At 38.8% G+C, this 22,772-nt stretch overlaps 1 protein-coding gene across 2 annotated transcripts in view; it reads right to left on the bottom strand.

Moving 5' to 3' along the window:
* Window positions 1-1,563: 1,563 nt before the first annotated feature.
* sm (heterogeneous nuclear ribonucleoprotein L) overlaps window positions 1,564-22,772 on the bottom strand; it is a 161,636-nt gene continuing 140,427 nt past the window's right edge. For both annotated transcript variants that reach the window (XM_069118392.1, XM_069118393.1), the window contains exons 7-11: window positions 15,861-15,953; window positions 13,807-14,105; window positions 13,213-13,436; window positions 12,160-12,419; window positions 1,564-11,720 (exon numbers count right to left, since the gene is read on the bottom strand). In XM_069118392.1, the coding sequence (XP_068974493.1) occupies window positions 11,581-11,720; window positions 12,160-12,419; window positions 13,213-13,436; window positions 13,807-14,105; window positions 15,861-15,953 (1,016 nt within the window). In that variant the 3' untranslated portion in view covers window positions 1,564-11,580. The remainder of the gene's footprint in view (window positions 11,721-12,159; window positions 12,420-13,212; window positions 13,437-13,806; window positions 14,106-15,860; window positions 15,954-22,772) is intronic.

The raw sequence follows: 22,772 nt of genomic DNA, 5'->3' as shown, positions 1-22,772 counted from the left end.
TCCTTTCAAACTTACATCCGACAAGAAGAACAGCAGAAGACAAACGTTAATGGGGATGATTTCGACAGCGGATTGTGAAAAGCGGTCTTCGTGAACAGAGAGCTCGAAGCAGGCATCGAATTCTCGCGTGTATTTTTTTCTGTTTTCTTTTCTTTTCTTTTTTTTCTTTTTTTTTTTTGCCTGTTTCTCAATTATAGACACACGTGTACAAGCGTCCCACATACCTCTAGGACCGTGGTGTGTGAGCGTCGAATTCAGCGGATTGGTTGGCGAGATGTTCGCATAAAGAAATGAATGAATGAGTCAGACTGTCGGTGATCTTTTTATACACATACACATACATAATAATCGTATATAAACATGAATGTGCGTGGATCGTGGGTGGTTGTGCTGTTGTGTTCAGTGTGTGACGGTCTACGTATTTAAATGATTTTTTTATCTCGTTCTTCCTTATTATTCGTTTTGCTATTTCGCTTGCTTTTTTTTTGTTTCAGTTTCTTTTACTTTATACATGTATATTCTTTTTGTTGGCGAGTGTACGTTTTGTTCAAGTTTCAACGCGATTTTGTTTTTTTTAAATATTTTGTTAAATACCGGCGGTAATGAAACAGGATCGAAAAACGTTAAAAATCGCGTTTGTCGCCTGGTTCATTCCGCCAGTAGTTCGTGACACGATATTCTCTTCCGTGTTTGCCATTTGAACCTAAGGAAAAATCGTCTGGTCGTTCCTCGAGGGCCTCGCGTATCATGATGCGCTACTATTTGCTTTAACGAACGTCTTACAAAGTGCTACCCTGAAGCAGGAGGTCTGTGTCGCGTGAAAATCGCGGCTACGATGTCGTGGGAAAGTGCCACTAGAAACGAGCTGTCACATCCTCGCGCGTGTCTCTACCCATTTCTAACTCCTTGTAAATATTTTCTTCGATTCTAATAATTATCTCTGTGCTACTTTTATTTTACCTTACTTTTTATTTTGTATACCTTAGTTTTTGGTCTCGTGATTTCCTCGTGTACGACTAGTAACAACCGTTCTAGTGGACCTCGAGCTGGATGATTGAGATGAATTACTACGGGATTGCACGAAACGAAGAGGATACTTCGTGTTCCAATTAAGCTGCTATATAGCTTTGAAAAGCGAATCACGAACGATGTATGTTTTTATTGTTTAGTTTCTTTTTTACGATTTTGTTTATTCTCACCCTCTCTCCCTCTCTGTGGCTGTTATATTAATTCCTTTTTTATATTTTCCGTTGGTTCTCCCGCTTTGCTTTTCTACGATTCTATTTATTCTTCGTTTTGTTCGTTTATTTCTATATGTATACGAGTGTGGGAAACGACGCGGCTGGCACACACGACGACGGAAAATTCGGTCGAAAAGGGTAACAATTCCAGAACTAATGGGATTTCAATTATTTATATTTCATAATCAGTTTTTCTATATATATTTTCATTTCTTTTTTCTTTCATATAGAATCTGTAGATAATACATTCTTGGCAAATCCGAAAAAACTGATTCCAAAATAGGAACAGATCATTGTGCGAACTATGTATACAGGGTGCAAGTTTTGTTTTTTTTTTTTTTGAATCTTCCTTCATTTCCGTATGTATCTTTTTTTTTGTTGTTGTTTCTTTCTGTTTCACTGTTTCATTGGCTTTCTTGTTTAATATGTTGTGGTTATTGTTGCTGTATATCTTTATCTTTGTTACTGTTGTCGTCGCGAGAAACACACGTGCGTGTATATCGAATGAATTATTTCCTGCTCGAAACTATGTATATCTATAGTAATATATATGCTGTTTCGTTTGCGTGCTTGGGTGTGTGTGTGTGTGTGTGTGTGTGTGTGTACGCGCGTGTGCGTGTGTATGTGAGTGTTTTAGCTTTCGTTCGTTTCGTATTTTTCTTTAATTGTTTGTTGTTTTCGTTTAATGCTTGTTTGTTTATTATCGTTACTATTTTATTTTTTTTTGGTTCAATCAGCATCTTTCTTTACTTTTTTTCCCATTATTATTTTTAATTTTTCATCTGAACGGTGGTACATTTGATAGGGTGCACAGGGCTGCTAGGCACAGATAATTGACTCGCAAATAACTCTTCAAACAACATTAGAGCGTACGACATACAAGTATTAATATACACATTACATCATTAATTATTATTATTATTTTTTTTTTATCCTTTTGTTTTCGTTTAAAGAGTAATCATATATTGGAGTGTGTCTGTCTGTCTGTGTCTCCTGTCTCTTCGCAGTTGTGTGAATGTGTCACCTCTTCGTTCGATGTGTGTTTGAATATCTACGATCGCTTCTACGTGTCGTATCTGATGTTTTTCTTTCTTAATTTTCTAATGTCTCGAATGAACGTGCGCTGCGACATCACAGACTAATTATGGATGGTTAATGCTCGTATCCCGAGTATCGAGACTTATAAAACAAGGTCGTTTTGCAACCACTGTAGATCGCTGTAGTTGCGATTTTTCGACATTTTCTCGCTTCGCGATTTGTTTTAACATTGATAAAAGTTAGAAATTATATATATAAAACAAGGTTGATTACTATAAGTTTTCAACAACATTAAAATTTCAACTTTACACTAGATTTAGAAATCACGTTTCTAAAACACTTAAAATTCAAACACGTTGACGCTAAAATTTTCCCTGGAAGGTTGAAAAATTTATAATTAATCGATTAAATTAATCAACGAAACTAAACTTAAAATATTCTGATCTCCATACTCGAAGATCGTCAACCTCGAGGAGTACGGCGCCATCTTTCCCCTCCGTATCGATCCCAAAATCGCGACGATCCAATGTCTCGGTGTGGCGAAACGAAACCTCGTTCAACGAAGAATAGCATTACCTATCCATCTTCGGCTATCTTGACGCAGTGCCTGGTTGTCGTGTTGGTCTTGGTGTATGTTCAATGACGTGCGATGGTGAGTGTTTGGTGAATGTATAATACGTGTACCGATGTCGAGTATTTCGAGTGTGTGATGTTGCTGATGCGTGTACAATCAATGTATAATAATGTATACAGTGTCAACAAATTCTTATTACAATCTAGTTTGTCTTTTGACGCAGCGATGGGAAGACAGAGCATAGAGACCCTTCTTGGCTCAGATGTACAATAACGAGGTGGATTATGTTCTTTTTCTTTCTTTAGTTTGGGAGGAGGAAATGAAAAGGAACGATGAAGAGGGATAGGAGAGGGGAGGGAATGATTTTGTTTCCTTTGATCTTTTTTTCAAAGGGAGAAAAGGGATAAATTTGGTATGTATAGCCTAAAATTTTCACAGCGTGTATAAACGAGACGCCGAAATAGAGACAAAAAGGGACAAGGGGAGGAGGGGGAAAGAAACGCGTATCATTGTTGAAAAGGACACGTTTCTAGAATTAAACGTTTCGAAACATTGATATGGCGTATGGTAGTGCTTTTGGGATACGTAAGATTCTGATATGTGGGGCAGGTATATGTTACTTGGTAATACTTAGAGGGGAAGGAGGGATCGCTAAAAAGGTTACTGCGCTTTGGTTTATTTTGTTTGGCCCAGGGCGGTTTCCGGTGTTGCAGCGAGAAAGAACGCGCGATTGCTTGATGCTTTATGGCACTCGAAGCTGCTTCCATCGAGTATATCCGGGAAGAAACCTCGGGCAACGATGTTTCAAACGTTGTTTACAGCGGCTTAAACAAACACTGGATATCGTAAGAAATAAAAAAAGAAACAGACAGGGAAACGTTTAGGGAACATCATACTCGTGTTCTTTTCTTGCTATTGGAATTCTTCTCAGGCACGCTTCGAGTACTTGCAGGCATCAATGCATCCGATTAATTGCATAAAAATATAATTACTTGAAACGTGGTAAGTCGCGAGATCGGAGCGACCGCTTTCAGACTTATTCGAGATATCGACGTTAGCACAGGTACATGTTCTTTCTCTTGTTCTTTTATTCTTTTATTCTTTTTCATTTCTGTCGTGGTCGCAAATGCGTACGAGTGTCGTTTTTCTTTTTCCCCCCTTCGCTTTCGTTTTCGATCAGCGATGCAACATTAATATTTGAAAACAGTAAAATGGTCGAAAGGATCTCGCGTCGCCGCGTCGCTCGGATATCGCAACGAACGAGAGCAACGAGCCTTCTTGCGAACAAAAGAAATCAAAGCGCACCCGGCAGTAATACCTTTTTTCGCAATACTATTAATCAATAACAATATTAACGATATGTACCTACTCTCCAATCTACCTAACATTACCTAACTACAAACATTAAACCTAACGCTTTTAAACGCAATATCGATCGTCGTAACATTACTTAATTCGTTCCAATTTTCACAAAATTGGAACTATAAATAATAATTAATTAATTATAATAATAATTAATAATAATAATAATAATAATAATAATAATAATAATAATAATAATAATAGTAATAATCATCGTCGTCATCACCATCATCATCGTAATCATCATCGTCGTCGTCGTCATCGCGATAATACTAATCAATCATAATTACACACTCAATCGTCGATATATAATTGAAATTCTCATGCGAGCTGCAAATATATACATACAGATGGGATATGTATTTTCGTGTTTTAAGACTCAAAACCGAACGAGTTTATCTTTTTCTTTCTATCCTTCTTTCATCTCTTATTTTTTTCTCACACACACACTCTCTCTCTTTCTTTCTCTCTCTCTCTCTCTCTCTCCCTCTGTCGATAATTAATCATCGACACAGATGACTTTACTCTCACTCTCTCTCTCCCTCTCTCTCTCTCTCTCTCTCTCTCTCTCTCGCTTTACAACCTCGTAAATTTCATATTGTTCCTTTTTTCAATTTTTTTTTCTTCCTTTTTTTCCTTTAAACTTTCGAGTGTATATTTTAATTTTGCTTTATCTCTTATCGTCGGTGTGTGTATGTGTGTATTTGTGTGTATGTTTTACACAGTGCTATTTAGACGCTATCTGAAATACTGTATCGTTACAGACTCTCTACACGCTACAATTATAATTTGATTTTTTTGTACATACAGAAGAATCTCTCTCTGTTCCAACGGGAATATTCATAGTCGGAGGACGAGCACACACATGTACGCACGCACACACACAGATATATATATATATATATGTATATATATATATTTCTCTTATATTTATAATATACACACACGATCTGGATTCCGGACGGCGCGCGCTTTCTCTCCATTTTTGTACACTTTTGTCATTTCCGTGTTCACTCATTCGAAGAAACGAGACGATATCATTTAACGGCAAATTGCTGCGTGCTACGTGTTTTTTCTTTTTCTGTATCATTTTTGTCACACGAGCGAGCGTTCACAGACAGAGCGAAGTTATTAAGAAGCTATGTACAAGCCGAGTCGAAAGAATACGATCGCTAACGTTTCACGGCGCGTTCTGCGCAACTGCCTCGTCGTCCGGAACGCGACCGCGGCGCGTCTTTTATATTTTTCGTCGAGCCTCCGAAGAGAAAGATCGAAGAAAAGAACGAAGGACTGGGAAAAATCCTTCGCTCGTGGAAGCTCGTCGTCCTCCGATGGAACAGCACAGCGATCGTTCAAAACTCTGTGTGTGTCTTTAAATTTAACCCTTCCGCCGTCGGTCGATCTAGGCGCAACGTCTTCGAACAGACAAGCAACTACCGCTTTACAAACTGTTGTTTCGCCTCTTAACACGCTTCGAACGAGATAGTAGTCGCGATTTTTTAGCTTTGTTTGCGTTTTACGGAGGATTTACGTGTATCCGCTTTCTAAAGCACGCACGCTCCGATACACGCTGCTATACACGGTCATTCTGTATTAAAGATTTTTACACGGATGCCCGGCTCACGATCGTATAACCGGAGGATCGTCGTCGTGTCTAGAATTAGGTGCACACGCGTTCCTACGAGGTACAATTTAGGAGCCATTCGGTCTAATCGATGAAGAATATAACGCACGACGGTGGGAAGAGCTAAATGTAAAGTGCTAATGATAATAATAGTAGTAGTAGTAGTGGTAGTAGTAGTAGTAGTAATAGTAGTAGTAGTAGTAGTAGTTGATAGCAGAGTGAACCTTTCGTTCGTCGCGAAACGTATGAAGAGAAGAACAGAAAACGAAAAGAAAAAAAAATATATAGGGAGACATCGCGAGGGAATATTACTCTGAAAGATTGTTGCTTGCTTAGTTCTTTGCTTTTGTCCAGTGTTGCACATAGAAATACACAGCACGGGGAAAATGTGTGGTTTCTTTCATTGTTTTTTTTTCGTTTTTTTTTCCCTTTTTTTTTTTATCAAGTGTTCGTTGTTAAACATGTATACTAGCGTAAAATTTACTTTACCAAACACGCTCATCATGTACAGGTAAAGTGTCAGAAAATAAGCGACAGTCTGGCATGCGTGCTTGACCTCTCAAATACAATACGCTTTTTTATATTTTACTTATGTACTGATTTTTTTTTTTTTTGCTCCTTAGATTCAACCATTTTTTCATCTGTCTTAATGGATTTTCACTCTCGCAAAACTGTGTACCTAAAGTACATCACACCGGAGTGGAATTCGCATCAGGAGGGTATCGTTCGGCCGAGCTATTATTCTTTTTCGTCGAAACGAGGCGACGTGTCTAACACGCAATTCCTTAAAAGCGAAGGTGCATCCGGTACTTTATGTTTCGCTTTATTTTATTTGTTTCTTCTCAAAGTGTTTCTCATGCAACTCGGTTCATTAGAAAGCTTTTAATAACTTTCTATATCGTAAGAGGACAATATATCGCGCGAGCAAAGTTTGAGAAGACGAACAAATGTTAATTGATACTTAAAAAAATGTGAAGAAAGGAGGAGGTAGAAAAATTAAGAGAGAGATATAAGAAAGTCGAATGTTTTTGCATATAGATTCACAGATAGACATGCAGATTTGAAGAATTACTCTTCAGTTTTTCTTATCGAACAAACAGAAAATAAAATCGGATCTTACGTTGGATCTAACGACACAAATTTTTCTAACAGTTTGTTACATATCGGCACACGAATTTATGAAACGATACACTCTTGATTTAAATATGCCACGCTCCGCAAATCACATTTAATATGTATATATGTATTATATATATATGCGTGTGTTTGCGTATGTATAATATATATACATATATCTACAAAATGTTATGATATGATTACAAGTCCTAGTATCTTAAATCTATTTCTTTTTTCCTTTCTCCTCTTTACCTTACGCGTTAGGTCCTGCTCACTATTTTAAAACAAAAATTCCCAAATATTTTTCATCGTCGGATAAAATAGCGATACAACTGTTTACTCTCTACCATAAAACCTAATTTCTTTGTAATCCTATATGTATATATAATTACACAATAGAAAGAGAGACGAAGAGGAGAGAGAGAGAATTATAGTAAAATCGTTATTGTTACTGTTGCTGTTATTGTTATTCGTAATAATAATAATAACAGCAATAACAATAACGATTTTACTATAATTCATAATAAAAAGTACTAGAATGTGATGTAAAAACAGTTTTACAGTCCTTCGACACGTGGTCGCTTAAAAAACAAGACGGAAGAGAAAGAAATATAATGTCTGTAAATCGTGAAATAGAGTACAACATTTATCGTGAACAGGTATCGAGAAACAATAAACGAACGATCACTGTCGTCAACGCAACGATCATCGAGCACATCATTTTTAATTATAGTGCATCTTCTTTGTTTGTTTGCTTAAATTGTTCTTTGTTTTCTCATCTCGTTTTTCTTAATTTTTTAGCTTAGTACCTTTGTCACTCTCTTTTTATCTTTTTCTCTCTTTCACTCTCACTATCTCTCTCTTTCTCTCTCTCAATCTGTCTCTTTCTCTCCCTCATTCACACACACACACACTCTCTCTTTTTCTCTCTCTCTCTCTCTTTCTCTCTCTCTTGCGTCGATATACACCTATACGTATCACTCTACGATTGATAAGCAATCTTTTCCATTTTTTTTCAAATGAGAAACTCTCGTTTAACCTTCTTCGTAATCTTTCTAAATTTACTTTATTGTAATCTTTGCCTTGCATTCTTCTCCTCGTTTACCTCGACACGCAATAGTCTCGATCCTCGCTTTTGTGTACTGAGCCTCTTAAAACGACGTACAACTTATCCTCTAGTTGTATTGTAGCAAATATTGCCTCGAATATAAACACCTTTTTTTTTCCTTAATTCCCTTATTTAAGTTTATAATTCTCGTTATTATATATTTTCTTTTTTTTTATTTTTTTTTTTTTTTGTTTGCGTAAGTTAGGTCTCTCTCTCACGATCAATGGACAAAAATGGCGGCTATCTTCTTCCTCTCTCTCTCTCTCTCTCTCCCTCTCTCTCGCTCTCTCCCACGCATCCTTTTAAAAAGAGGGGTAAACCAACGCGTTTAGCCCTTTTTCTTCCCCCACTTGTTTGTTTGTATTTTGTTTTATTTCTTATTATCTTACGTTACGTATGGCCGAGTCAAGTCTCTATCATCATTTTTTGTTTTTTGTTCTCCTTTTTTTTTTTTACATTTATTTAGAGTAATCATTTGGTTCACTTCGAAAAAACACAACTTATTACCTTTATATGTACTTGTATTATTATTATTATTATTATTTTGCTTTAACCTTACGCTTTTTTTCGCATTTTTTTTATGCACTTTTTTTTGTTTTATTTCTTAAATCGGAGATCTAAAACCTTTCTTATAAAAACGCCCCCCGGCCCGACAAAATATTGCCGTGGGACCACTAATATATATTGTGTGTCGTCGACTTCATTGTATTCATATAAAATTCAATTCACAGTCCGCGATCTGATCAATAGTGTACGAGCGTTTGAAGAGAATCTAACCTTCGGTCGTTTGGCTTTCCTCTCTTTCTCTTCCTAGCTCTGTATTTTTTTCTGCTTTCTTTTAACGTTTTCCTCTTTCTATAGCAGTGCACTGGTATCGAGTCGACGTCGCAACCTGAACACTACAGCTCGGGCGGACTTTCAGTTTCTCGTTCTTTTCTCCTCCGCAATTCCATCCTTATCTCGCGTATCGTCGAGGAAGCAGGAGACATCAACGATTTTCCATTCTTCCGATCGATCGATAAATACGAACGTCTCTCTTCCCATTCTTTCCCCCCTCCCCCATCTTTTCCTTCCATTTTTCCTTTAATCGTTTCCCTCCTCCAAAAACCGAGACTCGCGAGAAACTTCCTCGTGCGACACGAAAAGAAAAAGCGACCCGCATTCGAGACGAACCGCGAGCATCCATCTTTCCATGTTCTTTTTTCTTTTCATTTTTTCCACCCTATTTTCCGACCGATCTCCGGCAATACATGCAACCGAATATCGCGAGACCGAAGAATCCGAGATTCTGCGCGCGAAAAGCAAACGCTTTTTCACCGAACTTTGTTTTTTTCTCTTCTTTCTTCCTCTTTTTCCTCTCTCTCTATTCGAGCACAATTCCAAGCGTTGTAAATAAAATCTGAACAATGTGAAAACATAAATAGATATTCGTTCGAAGCGCATGTATGGATATCAATATATAATATAGATATATACACGTACAGAGTATATAAAACAACGACAGACGAGCTATCAGTAATCGGAGAATAGCGAGACTTTCCCGTTTCTTATCCAGTTATTTAGTTGCTTAACTTTTTTTTCTTTTTCTTTCTCTCGTCCTTTGCTGTATAGCAAAAGATTCCCGCGAATCGAATGCAACTGTTTTATTATTATTTATATCTGTTTGTTTGTCTCGTTCGTCGTGACGGAGTAGTGTCAGCTTTTTTCTTTCCCCTAGGCGGACCTACTCGTATGAACGATCGATCCAGATCCTCTGAACACTCTCAGATCAACAGTATCCTGTGTGTAGTTTCTAATGGTCAATGAGGAACCTCCGATTCATTGGATCCCATGAGAAATGGTCAACGAGGAACACGGTGCACTCGGCTTCGAGATCGTGGAGGTGTCTTTTTCGTTACGCTTGCTTCTTTCGTTTCATTTTTCTTTTTCTTACTTTTTCTGGTTAAAATCTGCACGTAAAACTGATATATTGTAGTAGCTCGTACATGTGCCACAAATTCTGTTTCCTTTTTTCAGAACGGCACACGCGCTACGAAAACGAATAATGTGAAACGAATAACGTGCAACGTCATACACGCTGGATCAACGTAGAAGCGACTGTTGTGTTAATGGTCTGTCTGTTTCGCGAGAAACTGTCGATTTCTCACTTCTTATTTGTCAATTTTTTCAAATCATTTCTTCTTTTTTTTTTTTTTATTTCGAACGTCTCTTTGAACAACGATAACGAACGCGAGTACAAGACAATTTCTCGACAGTTGCCCACGAAACCTATTGGTCTTGCTTCCCCAGCCCATGATATGTGTAATCCGTGGCCACCATGGCATACTCCTATTAGACGCAGGGTCCTGCCCATTCGCTCTATATATACAAGTCAATCCTTCGCGATCCTAGCGTCTAACAGAAGGAAAGAAGCTTCCGCGAAAGCGACGAATCGAATCCTCTGCCGTATTTTTCCAATTGTTTCCTTTGTCCCAAAAATGAAGATCATATTCCTTGCTTCATTTACTTTATCAATGAATTTCAACGACGAGAGGATTCGTCTCGAATTAATACTGACACACACACACACACACACACACTAGTAGCACACCGTGGAGAATCGGTGTGCAAACACCGTTCGGGATCTCCGCGCTACGGACTAAGCACGTATACCCGGACCTCGCCAAAGCAACGCAAGGAGGAAAGAAGAAACGAAAGAAGAATAGAGTTGAATGGAAATAAACTGCATAGAGAAAAGAAAGAGAAGGAAACTATAGAGAAAACGAACAAAGAAAAAGGTGTAAAGATCATACAGAGCATAGTGTGTAAATTGATCGAGAGGGGCAGAAAGCAACAGGCAAAAGAAAGATGAACATCGCTGCCTCTCGATGTTTCGTCTTTCTCGACATTTCCATTTATCCAGTTATGCGGACGATCCTCGATGACATTCGTGCAGCCCACTCGTGCCACGCTCCACCCTGTCGACGACGATGATCCCGCCGACGCCGCGATCATCTTTTTCAGTGAGAAACCTTTTCGAGCCAGATTATCTTAGTTTGTTCTCCTCGATTCTCGAGGCCGAGTTCCGTCTCGCTGACCCTCGAACGGAACCGATTCTTCCAGTGACCAGCGTGTGATCTTTGCCAGGTGGTCACCACGCGACGAGTAGGAGAAGAAGAATTGTAGTAGCAGCAGCGCAGGAGAAGAATTTATAGGTGAACGAGGTTTCGTTATCGTGGTTGTTGTCTTGTATTGCTACCTCGTCCGGCGAGTAGGCCCGCTGCTCCTTTCATCCGTACGGCCAGAACGTAGGTAACGGAGGCGGTGGCGGCGGTGGCACGGTAGGATACAGAGTCGGGGTGGCGATCAGGACGCAGGTGGGCGGCAAGGGAGGCGGCACGGGCGGCGGTAAAACCGGGGATAGTGTAATCGCTGCGGCTGGGTGCAGGGCCGTGCCCGTCGGGGCACACAACGGGTGCAGGGCGAGAGAGGGACGCTGGCGCTGACGTTGACGCTGCTGGCCCTGGACCTCGCCGTTCTATTCCGAGTCCTGCTGCATTTTGACGTGGCCATTACCGGCGGAATTGCTCGACGTGCTGCCGCTGCTCGGCGGGAAACTCGTTGGTATGGTGCGCGACGACGAGAAGCACAGTTTCATGATGTATGGGAATTTGCCATCTGGAAAACAAACAGTCGAATAGGAATCGATTAGTTTCGTTGTTCTATACGACCATTTAATTGTATACTATATGTTATATCACGATTTCATCGTCAATTATATACGTATCGTTGTATATTATTTTACTTCGTAAAATTACCATGTAGGCGAGAAAAACGAATATTAAGCGAACGCGTGGATTTCCTTTTTGCGGTTACAATGTTAAAGAATGGAATTTGAAAGAGAATTGCGAACGAAGCGTTGCGTTAACGCGATATTCGATCTTAATTGGTTAACATTGGTCGAACAGCGGTTGGTGATTGATCGTTTTTATTAAATTTTACGTGCGATAGGATTGGTGTTTTGTAAAACGGAATTTAACAAGGTTTCTTCTAAAGAGAATGGGATCTAAATGGGAAAAGCGTGTTCTTTTTTAAAGGTGTTCGTATATGTACTTACTGCTGTTTTCCAGTGCTGTGTGATTGCATTCCATGATGGCAGCTACCGCGATTCCTACGCTGCTGAACTCGATAAGGCCGGACGACGATCGTTCCGATTTAAGGGGGAACAGTTTTACTGTCGTTGGAGCCTCGATACCGCGTTCCACGAACACACGATGCACGGTTTCCTCGGTTAAATCTGGGGGTGTGTTGAAAAAATGGACTATCTTCGAGGGTGGTTGTATTCTATTCTTATTGGCCATTGCTGGATTTAGGAACCTGGAATCAAAAACAAAAAGAAAAACGCACGTTTGGTTATTAATTCGACGTTACGCTCGTTGCGACATTATATTTAATAAATTTATGAGTTCCATCAACTGCGATTAGAGCAGAGTAATTAAACATCTGTCGTACTTAAACATCGTTTGCCTGTTTATTGCAATGAACGATTATTACCCATGGAAACGACAGCATCGTGTAACACAATGGATCAGATGAATCGAAAGCAATTTCCACTAAATTCTAGTATTTTAAAGCGAGATACTCGCAATTAATATTCCCAGCGGCAGTTTTACAATCAACGAAACATGCTAGGCCCCGAAACACGTACATTTCAATATCAGCCGTCGCAATTAAGCTCTCATCGAATAAATATTAAACGTATCGGAGAAGAGGAGCTTCAAATCTCCGGAAGTAGGAGCGCCGTTAATTGCACTGCACCGCTGTTCCGTTCCATAGGAAACATGTTCGTCGCGCAAAATGCTCGCACAGTTCCCCTAACTGCTATAGAATCGAGAATCTCTCGTTAACGTTCATTCATCGTCGCGACAAGACTCTAGATTGATTCGAGTCGTGGTAGATTCTTTAGCGAATCGATGGCCACGATTGAGAAATATTTGCTCAACGGACAAACAAGTCTGTCTAGTGATTATTGCTCGAATAAAAAAGATCGAGTAATTATCGGTTGATAAAAATCGATGAAAAGATAAAATCGAGAATAAGAGAATAGGAGATTGTGGAGAGAAGGAATATGGTTTAGAATATCGCAGGAGATACGATGGTTTAGCTGTACCTGTTATTCTTGCTTCCTGTGAAATCTTTGAAGCTCGCTGTCTTGTCAGGCAAAATGTAGGGGTTAGTGACGTCTGAAAGAAAAGCCTGCTTCGAGAAACCAAGCTGCAGCCTTCCGTCTGTACCGATCGTCACGTTGTTCAGATTTTGTAAACAACGTTCCACTGCTATGTTGTCGCCCATCTGGATCATGGCGCAGCCTTCCTTCGTCTTCAAGAACTTCACCTGTTACGAAATCACGAGCATATTTTTGTTCAAGCTTCTTCTGTATTTGTTGGATTATAGAATTTAAATCACCGTTATTCAAAAAGTTTACTCGTTATACAGCTCTAAATATTCTACCAAATTAACGTTAATACAAATTTTTCCCAAACAAGAAAGACGTTCCAATTCAAATCTAATTATCCCCGATACCAATGATCAAAGAATTTATTCTAGTTGCTACCAATACGATATGAGCGACTACGAAGCATATTGCTCCACTCGCAAACCCCAAAACCGTCCCTTCTTCGATCGCTATCAACCAACTTGAACCGATATCGTCGTCTAACGATGAAAAACAGTATGGTGGGTTAACACGAAAACCGGATCGTACCTTCGTTACGTTTCCGTAGAGACAGAACAAGTTGAATAACTTGTCCGTGTTGACTTTGTCCGGCTGAAGTCCGTAAACCATCATGACGGAACCCTGAGTGCTCGATGGCGGCGTCTGTCCCAAGGTGGGCACGTAACCGGGCCGAGGTGGCGTAGGATGTAGAGGTTCCCGACCGCTAAAATCACTCTTAATACCGTAACGCTCAACATAGGGCTCCGGATACGTTGCTGGTCCATTGAAATTCTCCTCGTAACGATCATGACCAGCACCCGGGGGGAAAGTTACCTGTGGCGTGGATCCTACGAACAAAAGCAGCGGGGGGAAGAGGAGAGGATATTTGATTGTCCTTTGTTTCTGCACTGGATGATTTCATTTCGCGTGTATTATACGCGGTGTGTCGCGGTTCGTGTGCTCGCGCGTTCGCTCTCTCACGTGTTCCGTGTTCAACGGTACGCTAATTATGGAAATCGAGCGACTGTTGCGTCCCTATTAATCACGCGGCAAGAGGAAATATTAATCGTTCCCGTTGAATGCTCGTTTAACGCGTCGACGATCAAATGAACGAGGGAAACCGACCTTTTTACGCCGCGTTGCATCGCTTCGACTGTTTAAGCTGGTCTTCGCGGCGAGAATTTGGGACAATTTTGTTAGAATTAGGACATTCCATACGATCATAATTTAATCACCGGACTGTGGATGTTTATGCGTTTGTGGAACTCGAATGTACGCAGCAAATACACAGAATGCATACGATATGCGAAAAGGTATAACATATCGAAAGTATGGGAGAGAAAGGGATAAGAATACGTATGCGTGAGATTTTATTTTTTTACCTAAGAAGTTTCAGAATAGTTATACATACATGGAAAAGTCGGACGAGTACGTCCGGTTCATCTCTTTCGTTGTGTTCGTAAAATTATAGATTTACATAAACATCTGCAGTCTAGTAATTACAAAATGTGTATTATTATAGAATACTGTAGAAATATAATTATATATACTGGTCAAAACAATTAGAGAGTCGCCGTTATAAACAATCAAATAAGAACAAAGATAGACTCACATACTATTCGTATGATGTTTTAATAAAAGCTAACATCAATGCGATCATTGAAGCAAAAACATAAAATCAAAGTTCCCCGCTTATTTTGAACAGTATGGTTCGACATCGAATTTCATATCACATTTACTCGAGGTTTCGCTCGAACATTTCGATTCGATTTTAAACATGATTCGATAGACGAGCAATGTGAGTAGGGTAGTCGATTTTCGCTGGTAGATTTAGAGCCATTGAACACGAGGCTCGTTCGTTATCGAAAGTTCTCGTATTGGCCGCCATTCTTCGGGCGAACTTCGCGATTCCTGAGATTGGGTTTCGTTCGCGGTTATGATTCCTTTGGTTTGATCGCGACATAACTCGGCTACAATGACATCATCGATTTTCTGTCAAAATTCCTGCGGTCTCTGTCACGAACGGCGGTAATAATTTTCGCGAAAACCGTAACGGAAACACATCCATCTGCCATCGATGACATGAATTATGTAATTTGCACCATTCGAGTGCACCGCACTCTCACATTTCGCTATAAAACAATCTACGCCAATGAGAAAGAAAACAAAAAAGGAATCGACGAGTTTCGTTTCAAATTGCTTTTTATCTCGTTCCTGCATCGCTGTACTTTCGATTCGCGAAAAACACAATAAAAATCGCTACAAATGATGAAACTTTGAACGCGCTCCCGTCGACCTTTGGAAAAATAACCATTACGACACATTTTTCTGGCCTAATAATTCCGATAACGAACTATTCACGAATTGCTATTCGTTGCCTAGTAAAATGAAAATTACAGTTCGAAAAGTTCTGCCAGGATTACTACTATACCAATTATACGAAGTCAGCGTTTTCGCGCGCCACCGGATGAAAAAGTATCGAACGTAGCCGGCCTCGTTCGATGGCCCATCCGTTTTCTCAATTAGTTCGCTTAATTTGACTATCAAAGAGAGAAACGAAGAGAGGAGGCGTATAGGGGGGGGGGGGAGTGAGATATACTTACCGTATGGTTGGGGCGCGGCGCCGTATCTGGGTTCCGCCAAAAGGGGAGCCGGCCTTCCATTTCCTGTCGCGTCGTTTTTGTGTGCGCTCGATCCTGTAAGAAAAAAGAATTTTCAATTAGTTATACATACTCCCATTTTTTTCCGGCCGATAGAAAGCAAAACCTTTTCTTAACCGATCGAACCGAATGGTTAGATACAGCTCGGTTCATAAATATTAGCACTGACTAAGGGTAGGACAAATGCGACATTAAAAATGGGACTTTGCGTCTCACGTTCCGAAGTACCAATTTTGAAAAAGATCAGTGTCTTTCACGCTCTCTACAATTTATAACACTGCCACGATTGTAGTTAGTTGGCTTGATCGCGCTTATGTCTTAATGATATAAATATTAATTTGTAACAATTAAACTATTCGTTTATATTATCTGAGCTAACAATTTACAAAATTTAAGTCATTAATTTATATCATTTAAACATTTAATTCATAATCACTTAATATTAATTTATTATTAATTGTCATTAACTAACAATAACGATACTACTAATTCATAACAAATGTAACGTTGATTTACGACAACTGTATCATCAATTCGTAATAATTAAATTAATCATCTATTTCTTTTCATCTAATATTAACTAAGTCCGTGAAATCTTTCAAACGATATTTTATTCCCATTTCATATTATTTTTCAATTTTAAACACGGGTATACGTTTTTATTTGACTACTTCAAACGAAATCATTGTCAATACAATGTGTAGCTATTGAGTGACTATGGACGGAATCAAACCGTGTTCGTAGATTTGAGAAAGCAAATGCAATCAAATCAACGAGATTAGTCATCCAACCGTGCGTGCTACCATCGATAAGTCGAATGGTTTGGTACTATTGGTGATGAGTTCGCTGTTCAAATATGACTATTTGCGTTCACATACGAGTATAACTCCCACGAGTTCTACCGCACACTTCACTAAATAATAATTTTCAATATATTGCTATTTCAAAGGTATCTCTTTCTCTACCCTCATGTATAAACCCGACAGAGTCATTTTCTAATTTTATTTTTGTCTTATCGAATTTCGCTTCCTTGTCATAATTTATGGCATTCTTCGGTTTCGAAAACATAATTATTAATGAAATTATTTGACAATCAAATATAACGCGTTAAATGTCCTTAACAATTTTCTACATGCTGTATCTTATTTCCTTTAATAAATTAGATATTAATTATAATTAATAATAATAAAATATAATACTGCGCCCGAAAAATAGGATAATACTAATTCGTACGCTATATTTCGATAATGATCTTTAATCTTGCGCGAATACATGTAGAGTGATATTAGAATCAGATATACTACAACTCTGAATATCTTCAAATGGAAAATTAAGAAATTTCGCTTAAGGTTTAAGAACCTTTCACGTGATCCATTCAATTCCTCCCCTTCAATTATGCGTTAGATTAAAACAAACAAAATCTGTTATAACGTAGAATAGATATTTTATCGATAAATAGAATTACTAATTTATGATACATAATGGGATCCGAGCGTAGTCACCTCCCCCCGTGGTGGATCCTGGTAATTGGTATAGTTTACACAATATTAATATTTCGCGATACTATTGTAGATATTAAAGAACTAATAGAATATTAATTTCAATATTAGTAATAAATTAATATTCGTAATACGATACACATATTAACATTTCCGAGTATTACTATTTGAGAAACGATATCAAGCTAAGAACTACTTTAATATAGTCCATTCCAGATGATCCAAAATTCTTTTCGGAGTTTTTTGGTTAACCAAATGGGTACATCTTAGATTTATTTAATTAATTTCAATAATCTTCGCAACGATCTGTGTAATCGTTCTACGAGAAAAATCGAAGTTACGTAGCATATGCTTACTTTTAAATTTGTAAAAATTCGCGTAATCGTTTTCTTGAAGCTACATGATGACGATACATGATGCTTCTAAGTTTTAGGTTTAAGTCTTACTTTTAACTCTCAGCTGAGACAACCAACGTTAGTAAGACAGAGACAAACAACGTTAGTAAATTGTTTGCATCCGTCGGGAACGTCGCGTCGTGCAACGTCACAGACTAAGTCTATTATGCGCGCTTTTGTACTTTGAAGGAAAGCTTGAAAGTTACTCTATCTAATTCTTTTGAATATTAAACTTCTAAATAGATTTAACAATGTGTTTAGAGTATCAGCTTCGTTTTAATCTAAACTTTTTGATACGAAAGACTACCAATAGGGCTGCGATATAATGCACCCTAAATTAGTATCTATCTTTAGCGTAGCTTTGCTGAGACGTAGGTTGAGTTAATTTTGGGCCTGATAGTTTGGCAGTGAGGGACAGCGATCATGCCTTAAATGTTTAAGTTGATCGGTTTGGTTTCTCAAAGGAACGATCAGTAATTCGTTATATTATTCAAAGATTCTCGTAAATAATTTTCACAATTTGTCGTCATATATCTTAGATCGTTACGTTATACAAAACACAAAATTCTAGCCAATTAATTGTTTGCTCGACAATTTGGATCAACAATGATGTTCCGTACAATATCAGCAGGTGTTCTTATAATTGTGAACTGGTCTGTACGTCTCCATTTCTTTCTTTATTTTTTGTTTTATTCTCAAAGGGTAGTGTCGCGCAACAATTGGAAAATTCATTTATTCGAGGCATCGAGGATTCCCTGGTGCATCGGTGCGATCTGATTCTCCAGCGAAATTGCACGAAATTGAATCTACGGTCGAGTCTCCTCGACCGGAACGCGGCATCGAATGAATCTTGAATAAGTTATCGAAGCTAACAGACAGACGACCCGTTTCTACGTAACGTGCCTCGGGTTAATCAATTTCCTCAGCGATTCCCTTTTGGAGATGTCAGGTCGTCAGAAATTCGCGAAACAAGGAACTAGTTGTGTAATACTGAAATCTGCCACTGTCAACTTCAGTTTCCAAGAACTCGTTGCGACTGGTTTCAAATTGGATAGTCAAAGATCCTGGAGATCCTTTCGCAGTCCCAGAGACAGGCAAGATTTTGACAGTTCCAGGGCGGCTTCTAGCAGAATTCGAACGTTACAGGAACAACAGTGGTCTCCGGGGATTAGGAAGAATCCATGGTCGCAAAGGATCAGAATGGAACTCTGATTCCTGAAGGTTAACTTTACCAAAAATTGCAAGAAATTCGTGGTCCACTGGGGTTTAAAGGGAATTGTAGTCCCCGAGGACAAAGTTGCAACGGTGGTTTCTGCTGGTTAGAATGTCCCCAAAGGATTTCAATTTCCTTCGTCGTGACGGAGAACGTGCTCCGTTAAATCTCAAATTTCTTGCGGCAGAGAAACCCTTCGATGGGTTAAAATCACAGACCGATATAAAAAATAAAGAGAGTACAGATCATACGTATAAGTAATATGAACTTGATACTACAAAGATTAGTATTACACTCATGCGACTAGATTTATTCGTATTACAAAATCAATTATTAATAAGTTGTCATTTATCTTCTTTATTCAGAGTTTCTAAGATTCTGAACAAATAAACATGAACTCTAGAATTACCAATTTTTAACAGACACCTAAATATATTTTCATAATTAATTAACATCGAAGATTAAATATGTACAATCATATTTTTGTTTCGTCAAAAGCAAAGATTAATATTACCACAGATACTTGTGTATTTATAGCCATTACGTCTGGTCCGGTAGTGCTAACGTTAAAAGATTACAAATATTCTCACAATTTCTTTCATTCTCTAAAATGCCGTCATTTCCGGACTCTGCCCAAGGGTACAGCCCTCGCACGTGAACCTGTCGTTTGTTTTCCCTCGATCCGTTGTCATCTGTCGTCTCGGGATACAATCTCACGGCCTCTTCGCCGAAACCAAGCGTATACAATTGGTCGGTCTATATTAAACCGCATTACGTGCACAGTTTGGACACGTGGGTGTGAGACGGGACAGCAGTGGCGATGTACACGGTAGCTGTATCGAGGGGATAGCAACGGCAGCCTGCCGTAACTTATATTGATTTCGAATATTCGATATCGTGTGCCGACACTCGACGCACCGATGCGCACCCCGTCGAGGACGATGCATCTTCATTCGGAAAAGAGACCCTCCACCGCGAGGCGTCCTGCCGCACAAATTTCACTGCTTCCCGGATGGAAAGAAACTTCCGGCCGTTAAACCGTCATCGCACCCCGTGTTTCCTTTCAATTTTTTCTCCTCCTCTATGATTTTTTCTTCCACTACGTGAATTTGAATTTGATATTTCGTTGATATTCGGTTCTATCGGTACGAGATGACACAGTTATCGAAATAGACGTCGTTTCTATTCTACGATATTATGCATCTATGCATTTAGATAAAACGAGTCGGCGAATAATTGCTGTCTGCTTTGTTCATATTTTTCTATGAGTAAATTTGATTGAGATCTAACGAATAAAATAAGATTTGAATAAAGATAGAATGGAATGATTTTAATAATAGTAATAGTAATTACGATACTAGTTTGTAGATAAATAAGAAAGAGAACGACGTGTTAGGAAGAAGAGAAGTATCTATGTACAACAGTAAAGGAATAAAGTCTGGAGGAGGAACGGTTTGCTGTTGAATCAAAGTCACTTGACTGGCTGCTTGAAGACATCTATCTTATGTACTTGCAGATGCCAAGTAGGCATCTAAAAGATCACTGTATGGTTTATAACGTAGTTACTTATAGCGTTAACCTACCGCAGCAGACGTTTTAGTGGAATTTATGCTCGGATATACTTTTCTTCATAATTTTCTTTTCTCGCGAGATTTATATTTTTCACGCGTGTATCGTCTGCAAAACTAAAGTCTTCGTAATCCTACGTTACGATTACCTCATATTTCCACCATTTACATAGAACGCTACAGGAGAAAATTTAAGGAACCATACACATTGCACGTGTATCCTTCACCACTGGGAGGATTTAACTCACGTTCACCCCTAACCAAGACCTTTACAAACTCCAAGTAGCAAGCACAGTGAATAAGCGTTCATAAATTCTGTTCTCGATAAATTCGGTCACGATAAATTACATAACTAGTCGAGGAATTACACAACTAAACAGTCCGATTATCAACTCGAGAAAACAAACTATTACCTGCTGAGCAAATAATCGGTCGGTGACGTCAGGCTCAGGCTATTTCGAACGTTGCTCGTCCACACCGGAAGTGGTGAACGAAGTAGAAGATCGCGGAGGGCATTGATATTTATTTAGTAGCATTAATAGAAAATCTACGTTAATATTATTCGTTCGGTAGACGAATTCGTAATTTTTCATAGAAACTGTAAAAATAAAAATTTGCTTGTAAATAAACGATTTGATCCGATGTTTCCTTCTGATCTCCTTCGTTCGTTAATGGAATTCTATACACTAATCGTTCATAGTTTTAGATCAACATGGACGAATACACTTTAATCTATAATTTTTATGGATCACGCTCATCCATCTACATTTTACGGAATCTCTGCAAGGAAACTTTCTACCGCCGGTTGAAACGGATAGAGATTCTCTACTTCATCTCCTGCAGCAGAACTCATCTTCAGAACGATCGACTCTCCCGATTTAAGGATGTTATTACCTGCTGGCCCCGACGTACGTTACATGAATTCCGCGTGGCGCGATGGCGTATCGATTTGTCCTTTCCGCCGAGAAGTTTCAGGAACGCGTCATGGTTATCGACGATAATTTTCGAGAGTCCATGAAAGTTGTCGCGCGTGCAGTTGCCACTCCGAGGCTCGAATAAATCGACGTATACGATTGATTAAAAAAAAAAAAAAAAAAGGAAAGAAAAGAGAAAGGAGAAAAGAAAAGGAAAAGAACCGAAGATACATGTTTTGGATAATTTACGAGTTTCGAGAGTTAAGTTCATTAATGACGAAGAGGTGACGTCTTAACCTTATTTGCACGTCGGCTGCTCGACGGAGGATTGAAAATAGAGTGAAGTTACTCGACGAAGTTCGAGTGATCCGACAACTTTGATGGATGATTTTATGAAACCTGAGAGTGTTGTAGAACTTTTAAAACCGATCGTTACGTAAGTAATATAGGGATTATATAGATAAGTTGCGATACTCTTTAGATCAAACACGAGAATGTTGGGTTTTTAGAATATTCATTAAATATTTCTCAGCAAAGAACGATGAAAAGCATTTCGTTAGAAAATTCGATATTACTTTTTCCATCAAAACGGATATTTTCTTGGATGACACGTCGTAGATAAAGGGAGGAATTTTGTGAAAATGTCGACTGCTGAAATTTTACGTCAGAGAGGCAGGCATATTTTAATAACGGAGCTACAGAAACATCGGGGGAAAATTTAGGCGAGCTCCGGGCTACGGTACATTCGGGTCATGTAGAGGCCCTTACAAGTCCATGAAACTCGATATTGGCACTTGTAGGTCTCGCAAAGGGCCTTGAAGATTGCGATTTTGGATATCGTGTCCGACGGACAAACGTTCCCGCTATTGCCTCGATCGACGAGCCACCCTCTCGCGTTCTTTCTTCAATTACGTTCGTGTTATCGTTGCACTAAATTTTCAAATGTGCTTTCAAACGTTTTAGCTTTCTCGCGTTACTCATTCCACGCAAAACACGTACTAAATATCACAGACCTTAACTCATCACAATACAAAATAAGTCAATTTATGTTGAGAAAATATAAAAAGTATCAAGGGGTGATGCGAAGAGTTAAGACTGGAAAATTTCGAAAATAATATCTGACCATCGTTTTCTACAGTCTATCGCTGTCGTCGACGTTATATGTTTAGCAAATAATTGTTTTCCGCTTTTCCTAAAAAATGTATCCAAGTTGCGTAACACTTTGAACATACATGAGCGATGTAATAATTATTTTACAAGTTTAGT

This window comes from Bombus flavifrons, chromosome 8 (genome assembly GCF_040668555.2).
Source record: "Bombus flavifrons isolate JBK064 chromosome 8, iyBomFlav1_principal, whole genome shotgun sequence".
Classification (NCBI taxonomy): domain Eukaryota; kingdom Metazoa; phylum Arthropoda; class Insecta; order Hymenoptera; family Apidae; genus Bombus; species Bombus flavifrons.
This window is presented reverse-complemented; position numbering and strand designations above follow the sequence as displayed.